Source organism: Marmota marmota, unplaced genomic scaffold, assembly GCF_001458135.2.
Source record: "Marmota marmota marmota unplaced genomic scaffold, marMar, whole genome shotgun sequence".
Lineage (NCBI taxonomy): Eukaryota > Metazoa > Chordata > Mammalia > Rodentia > Sciuridae > Marmota > Marmota marmota.
This window is the reverse complement of record NW_025999949.1, coordinates 16,142,493-16,155,021: the sequence shown is the minus strand read 5'-3', so window position 1 is coordinate 16,155,021 and position 12,529 is coordinate 16,142,493. Positions and strand designations below refer to the sequence as shown.

Sequence of the window (12,529 nt, the reverse complement as noted above, 5' to 3'; positions counted from 1 at the left end):
TTCAATCTCCATGTGTTTATGTGCTTTCTATAAGTTATTTGATTTCTGATTTTATTCTATTATGATCTAATAAGATGCACATGATTATATCATTTCTTTTAATTGTTAAGACAGACATTGTGTATTTTGACATGGTGTATTTTGGAAAAGGTTCCATGAACTGCTGAGAAGAAAGTGAATTCTGCTATTTTAGGATGAAATATTCTGTAGATGTCTATTAGATCCATTTGATTTATAGCATTATTTAGGTTGGAAGTATTTTTGTTAAATTTTTATCTGGATGACCTGTCTGTTGGTGAAAGGGGTATGTTGAATCACTCACTATTGTTTTATTGGGGTCTGTCTGAGAATTAATGTCAAGAATTATTTGTTTCATATGATTGGGTGCACACACTGACATTTGGGGCATAAATATTTACTATCATATTTTGTTGGATTAATCCTTTTACTAGTACTTCATAACTTTATTTATTTATTTTTTTAATTCTGATTAATTTTTGCTTGAAATTGGCTTTGTCATACTAGTGAAAAACAGACAATATAAATTGGCTTTGTCTTGTTTGTTTTCAGACTCCTTTTGCATAGAATAATTTGCATGAAATATTTTTTCCATCCTTTTACTTTCAGCCTGTGGATGCCTTTGCCTATGAGATGAGTTTCTTACAAACAACATATAGTTGTATCTTGTTATTTAATCCATTCTGACAACCTATTCTTTATTGAGAACATTTAAATTCAGTGTTATTATGGGTAGATGTTTTGTTATTTCTTGTCATTTTGGTTTGTTTCCTGAATTTGCTTGGATCTTAATTTTCATTTGCTTCATTGCTCTTCCAGAGAACCTCTTCGACTTGGGAGCTTTACAATATTTTTGGGGGGGGGATGGGTTAAGGGAATTTTTAATATATGACAAGTAATTTCAAAAGTATAAGTACATATGGACAAAGCTTAATAATTTAGGATTTACTTTTGTAAAAGCATGACAAATATTAAATTTTATATTTGCATCTTGAACCCTGCAACATAAATATAAAAACACAAAACATCCAAAGTTAACACTGATATACCACACCCAACTTGGATTTAGATACTGAGCATTTTATATTTCATAGAAAGAAATTTTCAGTTTTGTCAATGCTTATAGTATATACCATTATTCCTACCAAAATCTTCATGAAATTTAAAAGGTTGGTATTAAAAGTAATTATTTCTTTTCTTGAATATTCTAAAATATGCCAGTATGGATTAACCTTCAATTTTTCAGGGCATAAAGAGTGCGGGCATGTCTGTCTGACCAATTTCTGGCCTTTCCCCAACTGATTGTATGAGTGACCAGAGACAAAGGGAACTTGAGAGCCTCATTATTTTCTGCCTGGATCACCCTGGGTTCAGTCCTCTCTCTACCTATTGCAGTCATGCTAGCCTAGTCACACTCTTGGACCCCATGACAGGCATCTTCTGGGACAAGCTGGCAAAGCCCTCTATGAACTCCCAATCTCCCACCACTGCAAGCTGCCCTGTGACCACTTGCAAATGGTTCCCCATGAAACTCTATGCTCACCCACTGAGAGACTATGAGCCTTTTTAGTCATCACCTTGTCCCACTGTCTCTGAGTCAGTTAAGATCAGCCACCCTCACTGCCCCACAGGTTCTCTTGTGACAAATTTATCTGCAATGCTTTTCTCTCTTTCTGCCCATATTAAAAATCCCCTCTGGAGTAAACTGGCAGTGCTGACACTACTGCCACCAGCAAAGCTGGTGAGTCTCAAATGTCTTTCTTGTTCTATGTTCAAAGATTCTGGATTTCTGTCTCTATGATTATTTTACTGCCCAGTACTGAATTCCAGTGGATTCCCTCAGCAATATGCCTGCTGCTTGAATCTTGAGCTGTGAAGCAACTTGAAAGTACATACTTCTTCTAATATACCATTTTCTCTTCAAAATAGTCTTTTTAAGTTAGAGAATTGTACTTTAATGCTAAAGTTAAGTACACAGCTACATAGTACCAGAATTAGTCCAGCTACTTTTTTTTTCCAGCTACTTTTGATTGTGTCTCTGGTGCTATCTAATTATTATACCTTTTCTTTCTTTTTTTTTTTTTTTGTGTGTGTGTTTTACATTTTTTTTCCTTTGATTGAAAAAAAAATTAGAAAATGGCAGTTACTAAAGCACAAACAAACCAACAGAGATATACTAGTGGAAAACAGACAATATAAAAATAAAAATGTCACTGGCTTCTTCAATTGGTTAAGAACATAAAATGTAACAGGCTGGTCTGTTTTAAGCAAATTTAAAAGCTATATTTTTGTTTTCTGGCTGTTGTTGTTTTTTTTTCCCCCAAGTCACCCACACAAAAAAAAATGGTGTGTGAAGGAAGCTGGAAGCTGTAATACGCAAGAAGTTGTATCCAGAATTCTTCAGGGAAACAATTATTGAAATAGGAATTAACACAAAGTCAGCATTAGGTTAACAATTTTTCAAAGTTATAGAAGTTAATTTTTCAAAGTTATTGAAGCACTGAAGTCTTCAAATGCTTCATGGCACAAAGCTATACTATAGAAAGAACTACTAAGTACAGAAGAAAAAAGTCTTGTAATAGTAAAAAAAAAAAAAAACGCAAGAATGCTTTTCCAAAGCAAGTAACGCAACACAATTAGTAACACAACACAATCAGCAGACCAAGGAAACTACAGCTAGACCTAGGAGCTACAGATTCTCATATCTGTGCTAGAAAATCCTATTTTTCCAGAAAGGACTAAAATTTCAGGACAAAAAAGGAACATTTTGGACATTTCTTACTTTACTCATTTTAAGTTCTTTTTCTTTCCCCACCCATCCAGTAATTCAGCATGGTCCAGCAGAAAGAGGTCTGCTTTTAGACTTCGCTATTTTATTTTTCTTTCTGTGGCAAGACTGTCAAGGACCCTGGATATTTCAGGCTCGTGTGCATCCAGAACCAGTGTCCCTCTGTGGTCAAAAAACTTGGTGATGGACTTGGTGAATTCAGCTTCCTGCTGCTGCTTTATTCTCCCACTGATGAAAGTCAGCTTCAGGGTATATTTGTCATTAAGCCTTTTGAGACTGGAGGACAGTTGAAATATCATCAGGATCCATTCCAGTAGGATCCTTCCTGTGAGCCACAAGAAAGATGCTCTTCTCCTTTGGGGCAGAATCATCCAGAGAGTTTTCACAGCTGATCCATCCCATTTGTCAATTTTTACAGGCTTATTGTCAATTTCCCATTTATCTAAGAAGCTACTGCGGATGCTACCTGTCCTGCAGCTGGGGCCATGACCAGTCCCACTAATGCTTCTGCCACCACCATTTCTCCTGCTCTGTGCTGCCACCATCTTGTCTGCCTTGCTTATTGTTAATGACTCGGATAAAACTATAGCCAAAAAATTTTCAGATGACAATGTTGACAAAATCAAAACTAAAAAGCCATAAGCCAAGAAGATAAGCCAAATATGCATCAAGAAGAAGTTAACTAAATATAAATGTAAGAAAAAATTTACAAATACAGGGTCGGTGTGACTTGGCAGTGCCAGGTAAAATTTGAGGGGCTTTGATTGATAGTAAGCTTAAAAATAGGCTAACACAGAAAAAAATTAATATAAACTCATCCTATCTTCATATGCAATTAATATTCAGTAAGTGATTACTTTGTACTGGTTTTGGGTCTTCCTTCATCCTTAAAGGCTTAGGATGAGAAAAGGGATCAATTAATTCTATTTTGTGCAAGTTAGACCCCCATTTGGGAAACAGTGCTCTATTTAGAACAAAAGAGAACAGTTTTGTTTGGGCTTGCAATTCTCCACAGAAAATGTTTAATAGGGTACTCATTATAACAATTGTTTAATAGAAAATTTCATGTTTACTGTTTGTTTTGAACACTAAAATGTGAAGTTATTGCTATAAACAAAAGTGCTTATATGGAACACAATACAATTTTTTCCATCTGACAAATACTCTTGAAAAATTGCCTCATCATTTCATGTCACTTCAGCCTGACAGCATAATAACTACATCAACTATCTGTGATGTGAGCTAATAACTAGTTCTTGCTTGCACCATCTCTTTGTTAAAAAAACATTCATTGAATCCCATAAAGACAACATCTCAAAGTAAAATAGAATGAGAATAAGTTAATTAAACCAATGAGCAAATTGCAATCTTTATCAAAATAAATCTTGGTCTAGCAGCAAAGGTTTTGGTCCTTTAGGGAAAAGAACTTTCATTCTGTCCTAAATTTAGTACAAACTCTGCAAAACTGGAGTTCTATGAACTATTAATTTAACAGGTAAGAACTAACTCCCAGATGTTTCATACCACTTAAAGTGAAAGATTCATTTGCCTCTGAGCTACACTCAGAATACCTCACATAGTAAAAGCTTCCCTGGCATAAATGAACTAAGAAAATTACATGAAAGTCAATTTGCTTTCCTACTTTAAAACTTTTGACTACTGGGATGAAGAAAATTACTATAATTTCCTGTAAATTTATGGATTCAACTATATGAATGCAAGCACTAATAATATATCTTAATGGAAACATTGGAAGTTATGGCTGGCATCCTCTACCTCCACATTAGAAAACCAAAAGATTGCTCATGCTATCCCATATTTCACAAAGCAAACTATTTGTTCCATGGCCTGTATTTGGAACAAGTGATGATAGTAATAAATGCAGTCTGGAGTGAGTTGTAAAACCACACAAGAAGTGCTATAATTGCACAATTGAAAAGTGATATTGGCTTTTGATCTCATCTTTGGGCTTCAGGCAAAGTTGTTTTATTCCCAAGAGATCCTGATAGTATTTGGAAATATCTGTAGGAAGCAGCAGAGACCACTGGCCATTCAAATTCCCAAAAGCTATTTAGGTATTAAATGATAGTCAAGCCTATGGTTATATAGTCAGACAGACCTCAATTAAAAGAGGGACTCTTCTACTTACTAGGAGACACTTAAACCTCCCAAAGTCTCCTCATTTGTAAAATGATAAAATGATACTAATATCAGAATAAATAATATATTATACATGTACATAATATTGTATTTCATTCTAGAAACTAAATAGCATCCATTTCCACTTTTATTTACTACTTGAAATTTTAAGTTCCACCACTTTCTAGTGATCTCAGGTAAGTTATGAAGCTTCTTGGCTTTCAGTTTTCTTGCGTGTAAATGGGGATAATGATAGCATTTGCCTCATAAGGTTTTATATGGTAGTTAAATTAATACATGAAGAGTGTTTAGAATAGTGCCTAGCACATAAAAAGTATTATGTTAATGTCAACTGAAACTATAAGCAGTAATATTAAGTTAGAAAAATTCAAGATCAAATGCAACTTAATCCACGTACCTCTGAATCAAACAAGGAAAACTATCAAAGTACCATTTTGGGGAATTCATGGCTTGAAACTAACTCAAAGGCTATTAATCCTAGCTACATACTGTAGTGTAGGCCATGAGGATGGGAACAAATTCGTGGTTGAGGAAAGGAGCCTCCCACCACCCTACCCCGAATTTCACAATCACCATTCCCTCCCCAAAACACAAAGTTTCAACAAGCTTCCCCCTCCATTACTCTGATTTCACCCAGGAGTTGAACTATTCATATCTTCCTTTTCTGTTGCAAGGGACACTAATCATTACAGCTGTCACCACATATCCAGGCAAGAATATGAACCTATAAACAAACACCTCCTCCCACCCCCTCCCACAACAGTTAAGCTCTGTTTTGGATAAATGGGAAAGAATCAAGGTTTCTCCCTTTCCTGTTTCCAAATAAACTGAAGTTAAATTTACCTCTTAAAATGATATTAAGAGAAATTAAATTATATGTAATTGCCCAAGTCAGGTCAGATGGAACAGAGCATGTGACTTTTCCAGGACCATGTGAATAAAAACTTAGAGGGTAACCTCAAATCCATCCATCCATTTGCCCTGGGTACAATCTTTTCAGTTCTTACCCACCTCTGTCTGTCAACTCTATTCCCTTTTCTCATCTCTGTTCTCTCCATCCTAGTACCAAACCCATCACTTAAAGACTTCTAGACCATAGCATTTCTCCCCACTGCAGCCCAAATGTCTAAATGTTCTAAAATGATAACATCAGCAACATGCTCGGCTTCCTTCAACTATTTCTCATTGCTTTTAAGATAAAGTCTAAAATCCTTGACATGTTTTACAAGACTTTTCATGTTTGGGTGGTAGGGAGAGAAACGAATGAGTCTGGTTAGAAGGGAATTTATCTAACATACACAATTCAAATGCAGAAGTAAATTTAGAAATCAGAAAACCTGAGAAATACTATATTTTTAATAAAATATGCCTATCATTGTCATTATTATGATCATTTTTTATCATAACGTTAAAAAATTTAAAGTTTTCCTAATTTCTGCAAACTAAATGGTTGGTTTCCACTGTATGCTGATGTATAACAAACCACCCTAAAGTTCAGTTGCATGAAAAAAAAATGTCTTAGGCTCAGACTTTTTTGTATGAGACAATGGGTTGGGGAAAAGTGAGAATAACTGACATCTACTCCACCAAACCTGAGGCCTCATATGGAGTGGTATAAATGGTGGAAGATGAATGAGGTGGATAGATTGGAGCCTGTCTCAGCGGTCTTCACTCTTTTTCATATGGTGAGTGCTGGGGTTTGACTATGCAAGATGACTTCTTACTCACCTGGTTTCTCAGTTGGAATGGCTAGAATGTCCAGGGGCTTGTCCACTTCACTCTCCCTCTACATGGTCTTACTACATAGCTAGCAAGAGCTTTATTACATAATGGCAACTTCAGAGAAATTCCAAACGACCCAATAGTATCCTCAAAAGTTTGTTATGATCTTCCTTGGAATTTCCAGAACATCACTTTCACTGCACTCTTGGCCAGCCCAAATTCAAGGCAAGGGTAGAAATAGACTTATCTCTTGATCATGCAACGGCATGCATATATATAGATATAGATATGGAGAAATATATATATATTTGGAGAAATATATATATATATATATATATATATATATAGAGAGAGAGAGAGAGAGAGAGAGAGAGAGAATGGGAGAAATAAATATATACATATGTGGAGAAACTGAATAATGGCCATTCTTGTAGACAAACTTCATGCAAACTACAGTTCCTCACTCCTTCTCTGGCCCTAACAGTCTCTTCCCTTCTGTCATCTAGATATAAGGTATTTATACATCCACATTTCCAATAACTGCACTTTTCAGCCACATTACCGAATCAATAGATATAATTGATTATATCTATTATAGTAGATATAATCAATATATATATAGAGAGAGAGAGGAGAGAGCAATAGCCAATATTAACAGAGCAAGAATTATGTACCAGGCACTGTCCTAAGCTCTTTAAATGCATGAATTTATTTTATTCTTTCACAATCTTATGATATTTTATATTATAGCCATTTTTAGAAAATAGAGGGAAAAATGAAGTACACAGAAGTTAATTATCCTTCTACACTATTAAATCCAATGTTACAGCCAGGATTCAAATCTAGGCAATGCTACTTCAAAACCAGCTCTTTAAATCCTATATTATAAAGATAGTGTTTTTTCATTATTCTTTCTGTATTTATTGAGTGCTTCCTACTGTTATAGGCCCTGAGGATATAGTAGTATACACATTTGCTAATGTGTATAGAGGGGAAGGGTGAGAACAGACACTAAACATATAAACAAAGACACTAAACATATAAACACAATGTGTCAGATGGTAATACAGCTACCCTAATTTCTTTAAGTAAGATAAGGAAAATAAGTAGTATCTAAGAGGAAATAAGTTATTTTATTAAACACAGTGGTTAGAAAAGTCTCTTTGAAAAGATAACATTTGAGTAAGACCTCAAGAGGGTGAGTAGGTGGGTCTTGAAGACGTCAGGAGGAAAAGCATCCCAAAGAGATGGAACAGCAAGCACAGAGAGACTGAGAGGAATAGCAAGAAGGCAAATTAACTAAGACAGGGAAGATATTTCTGTTGCTCTAGATCATTGCCAGGCCTGGCAGGGTGAGAGAGCTTTGTTTCTGAGCCAGTCTTTTGTATGGTTTTCTCCTCCACTGCCCTCTGCATTCCACTTAATTCTTAGACCTACGATTGTGATTACAAAATGATAATTTTTTTCAAGATCACTTTGTCTCAGACAAAAACTGGTATTCTTAAAATATGTGTATCATTTATAAGAGTGGAGAATTTTGTCAAAGAAAAATATATGTAAGTTACTATTTCTTACAGAAATTATTTTTTCACATTTAACCTTCCTTTGAAAAGGGGGAGTATGTCATAATCAGCCTATTTATTTTATCTTCTCTTTAAGACATGTTTCAGTGATAAATCTGACAACTTAAAATCAAATTCTCTTTAGTTGCAATCACCATATAGTTTTAAAGATAAAGCCTGTTGTGAGAATTCTCAAAAAGATAGAAATAAATTATATAACTCATTAATTCTACACAAAAAGTTACATTAAAGACATAATGTGTTTTAATTTTTATAATAACAAAATCTTTCTTAAAAGAAAAAAAACACTAAACCAGGTAGTGACATTGTTGGTAACCAAATAATTATTTGAAAGTATGCCTAGTAGTTTTAAATATAGTGGTATTGGTAGATGTGTCCTGGCATTTTAAGGATCATATATTTGTTTGAATTCTATCAGAATCTTTAATATCTTAGTTTAAAATCTATACACACTGTTTATATAGAAAACCAAACATTGGATTACTTAGGAAATTTCTACTTTGGAATAAGTGTAGATCTCTGCCAGAGAGCTCATTCCCTCAGTCTCTCTGCTCCAACCATGCTAGCCTCCTTACTGTTGCTTGGTCCTTCCAGGGAAACTCCTATCTCAGAACCTTCACATATTCTCTTCCGTCTTCCAGACACTCCTCCCCCAAATGCCCTAACAAATCTTCACTTAAACATCACCTCTTAAGGGAGGCCATCTTGACCCACTCAAAACTCACTACTCTGCTATTTTCTCCATTTCACTTACACCTTCAAATGTACTACATATTTTATGTATTTATTGTAGCAAGTATTCAGTAAACATGTATTGCATTAATTCGTAAATTAAAGGTATCTTTACCTCTCAGTGACAACCACTTTGCTGCAATGGAGTTAGCAGGTACAGTGTGGCCTATAATGCTGGTAACAGCTTTTTACTACAGTCCACAGTTAAGGTAGCTGGAACCAAAGAGTTTGGAAAAGTACCTTCCTAATTATTTAGCTCCATGAAGGTTGCAGAGGGAGACCTTCCTTTGGTGAGCCAGTTCTTAGTTGATAGCCTGAACGTTGGAAACACAGTCAAGAGCTAGCTTTCTCCATGATCAACCAATTTCTTCTCAGATTATTCAAAAGTTTCCTCTTATCTATAAGTGGGCCCTCAGCTCCTAAAACAAAATATCAGGAACAGTAAATGACAATGGTATAGCAAGCCCAAGTTTACATGACCCACTAAACAAAATGAACTGTAGGATACAGATGAATAATCAGATGGAAGCTATCCTGGGGGCAAGATATATGGGAAAGAGCTCAGAGTTCCAATGTCCTCTCTCGATTGCCACCCTCCAATAACTCCCACATGTTCAACAATCCAGAAGTCTTTCTCAACACTGTGCAGTTGGAGGGGTTTATGGAGGCTTCATTACACTGGCATAATCAGTCACTGGTGACCAACTTAACCTCTTAGCCTCTCTTTTCTTTTCGGGTCTTAGGGGTAGGACTGAAAATTCTAACCCAGTAATCATGCCTTCCTCTTTCAGGTGACCAGTCCTTGTTCTGAAGCTATCTACTGGACCTCAGCCACCAGTCATCTCATTAGTACAAAAAAAAAAAAAAAAAAAAAAAAAAAAACCATCACTTGGGAGATTCCAAGAATTTTAGGAGATGGGGACAAAGGAAATGGGGACAAAGACCAAATTTATATTTCAAAACATTGCAGAACAATTCTAGATTCATCTTCCAAAACCTCAGAGTAGTTAAATCCTACTCAATCAAAGAAATTCCCTTCTAGTCCCTCAGAAGCATGGATTTCTGAAACTAATTAATAAATATGCCCAGTCTTCTTTCTGGAATATTTGCACCCGTTACCAATGCTTGTTAAGGGTGCTCCCAAAAGACAAGAAAATGTTGCATCTAAGTAGCAAAGTGTTTTGCATAATGTATCATGAACGATATTTAAGGAATTTTTCAAGAAATGTTGCACTGGGAAACTCAAATTAAGTCACAAAAATTGACTGTTTGATTATAAAACATTCATTGTGGGTTTACCATACATACTAAACACAAATCTTTCAGCCAAAAAATGGCTTGTTTTCCTTTTTCAGATTACTCAGTTGATCACTTGTATGATTTGGGACAATCAGAAGTTAAGAATTTGGCTGTTGCTTCCTGTCTTTTTACATTCTGTTGAAGTAGCTAATCTCTTTTTTTCATGTTTAGTTATTTTTTTGTGGATTTGTAGATTTTGCTTTTGAAACTGAAAACATTTTTTAGAGAAACACCATCTCAGGAAAACATCATAGTGAGAAATCTTTTCCATTATTTAAATAACATTAAATTATAGACAAGCCAAAAACAAGCTCCCCTCCTGAAGTACAAGAAATTCTACAATAGAGAAAGCCAATGAGTTCAGAGGTTTTAGAGGATGAAGGACCAGCATATTTTTTTCCAGGAATATTTGAAAGTTAGAGGTACAGAGTTACCAAATAACATGGATTAATTATATTGTACTTTTATCACACTATATTTTTATAATTTATGAGTTATCCCATAAGTTTTTAGGAATTGGTCCAAAAAAGTATGGATAGCTCTTCCAAAGTTCTAAGTTTCTTAGAAATTATTAAAATAAAAGAAATTCTCTTTGCAATCAAAGTCAACATTAAATTTCTCACTTTTCAAATGAAACCCAAACTCTAACAACACAGAGATGTCACTTTAAAAAGGCAGTTTCACATTATTTAACATAATAGTTTACTACAATTAGGGGAAAGGCAGAGAGAAAAAGAATAAAATCTTTGCTACCATCCATAGAAATTATATCTTAAAAGGGATTTTAGAACAGAGAATTTTAGCAAAAAAATACACTGTTAAATAAAATGTTATCCTAAATATATTATATAATAAGCATAAATAAAGAGGATAATTCCCAGAATTACCAGGAAGATCAAGGCAGAATTTTGAGTGTGTGGGGATTGGAGAAAGCCCCTGCTCTGTGCAGTAAGGCATGTTATAAGGTAGAAACTTTAAAAAGTCTAATATTTGGATCTGCACGATTTGCTGAAGAGCCCAGATTATACATTATTATTCACTAACTATTAAATTCCATGATATGACTCATTGCCTACACTTATTGGTGGTTTGATTCCAACAATATCTGCTAAATACAGGTGCACATGTCAACTCCTTTCTTTCTTCTTCTTGTCTAAATGGTAAAATGATGCCTAGAATAAGAAGTACCATCTTCTAAACATGACAAGCCAACATTCTAAGGACAACAGAACAGAAAGATGCAAAAGACATATTTGAAGTTATTAACAAGCTGCTTCCTCCAGATGTTTGGGTACATGAGATTATTAAATGTCTTTATCCTTTATTTCTGAAACTGCTGTTATTTAGGCCATTTATTCCTTGAAGCAAAAAGCACTCTTAATTCACATACCTCTAAAAGAAGAATTTCTATTTTTTCAAGATCCTCAAAAATAGGCCAAGTCTGGTTTGAAAGTTCCTCCTCCACAGCACACTCAAGACAAAACAAGCAAACCAAGCACCTGCTTCAGGCATCTTCATGTAATAGAACACTTATCTAGAGCATGTGTATCCACTCATACTGGGCTACACAGCACCTACTTGTGGCGTTGTCCTTGGGTCTGCTCCAAGATATAACTTCCTATTATGGGAATTTGGGATACACACTTTATGATTTAGATATTAGGTATACCCCAAAAGCTCATGCATGAGATAATGTAAGAACATTGAGAGGTGAAAGCCCTAACTCAGTGAATTAATTCCCTGTTAGGGATTAACTAAATGGTAACTGAGGGCAGATAGGGTGTAGATGGAAGAGGTAGGTCACTAAGGCCTTGCCTTTGGGATATATATCTGGTGAGTGTAGTCTCTACTTTCTGATCATCATGTGAGCTGCTTCCCTCTGCTACACTCTTGTGCCATGATCTTCTGCCTCACCTGAGGAATGGAGCCGGCTGTCTATGGACTAAGATCTCCGAAACCATCAAACCCAAAATAAACTTTTTCTCCTTAAAATTATTGTTAAATTTAAGGTCACAGCAGCAAAAAAGCAGACGTAGACACAGCTTCAGATAATTCTCAGCATACCTATTTTTCAATTTTTACAAATTTCTTCATTCAATCATTTAGAAGCTTTTGTCATCAAAGAAAGCAACACCACTATCCTATATTGCATAAATAACCACTTCTGAATATTTTCTTAAAATATAATATTTTCTCTGGATTCTTCCCCCAAATAGTCACAAATGAT

At 35.0% G+C, this 12,529-nt stretch overlaps 1 protein-coding gene across 1 annotated transcript; it reads right to left on the bottom strand.

Annotated features, from left to right (window-relative positions):
• Window positions 1-2,613: 2,613 nt before the first annotated feature.
• On the bottom strand, window positions 2,614-3,459 carry LOC107142776 (signal peptidase complex subunit 2-like). Its single transcript, XM_048801883.1, has one exon. The coding sequence runs from the start codon at window positions 3,349-3,351 to the stop codon at window positions 2,887-2,889; it is 465 nt and encodes a 154-aa protein (XP_048657840.1). The 5' UTR covers window positions 3,352-3,459; the 3' UTR covers window positions 2,614-2,886.
• Between the last annotated feature and the right edge of the window lie 9,070 nt (window positions 3,460-12,529).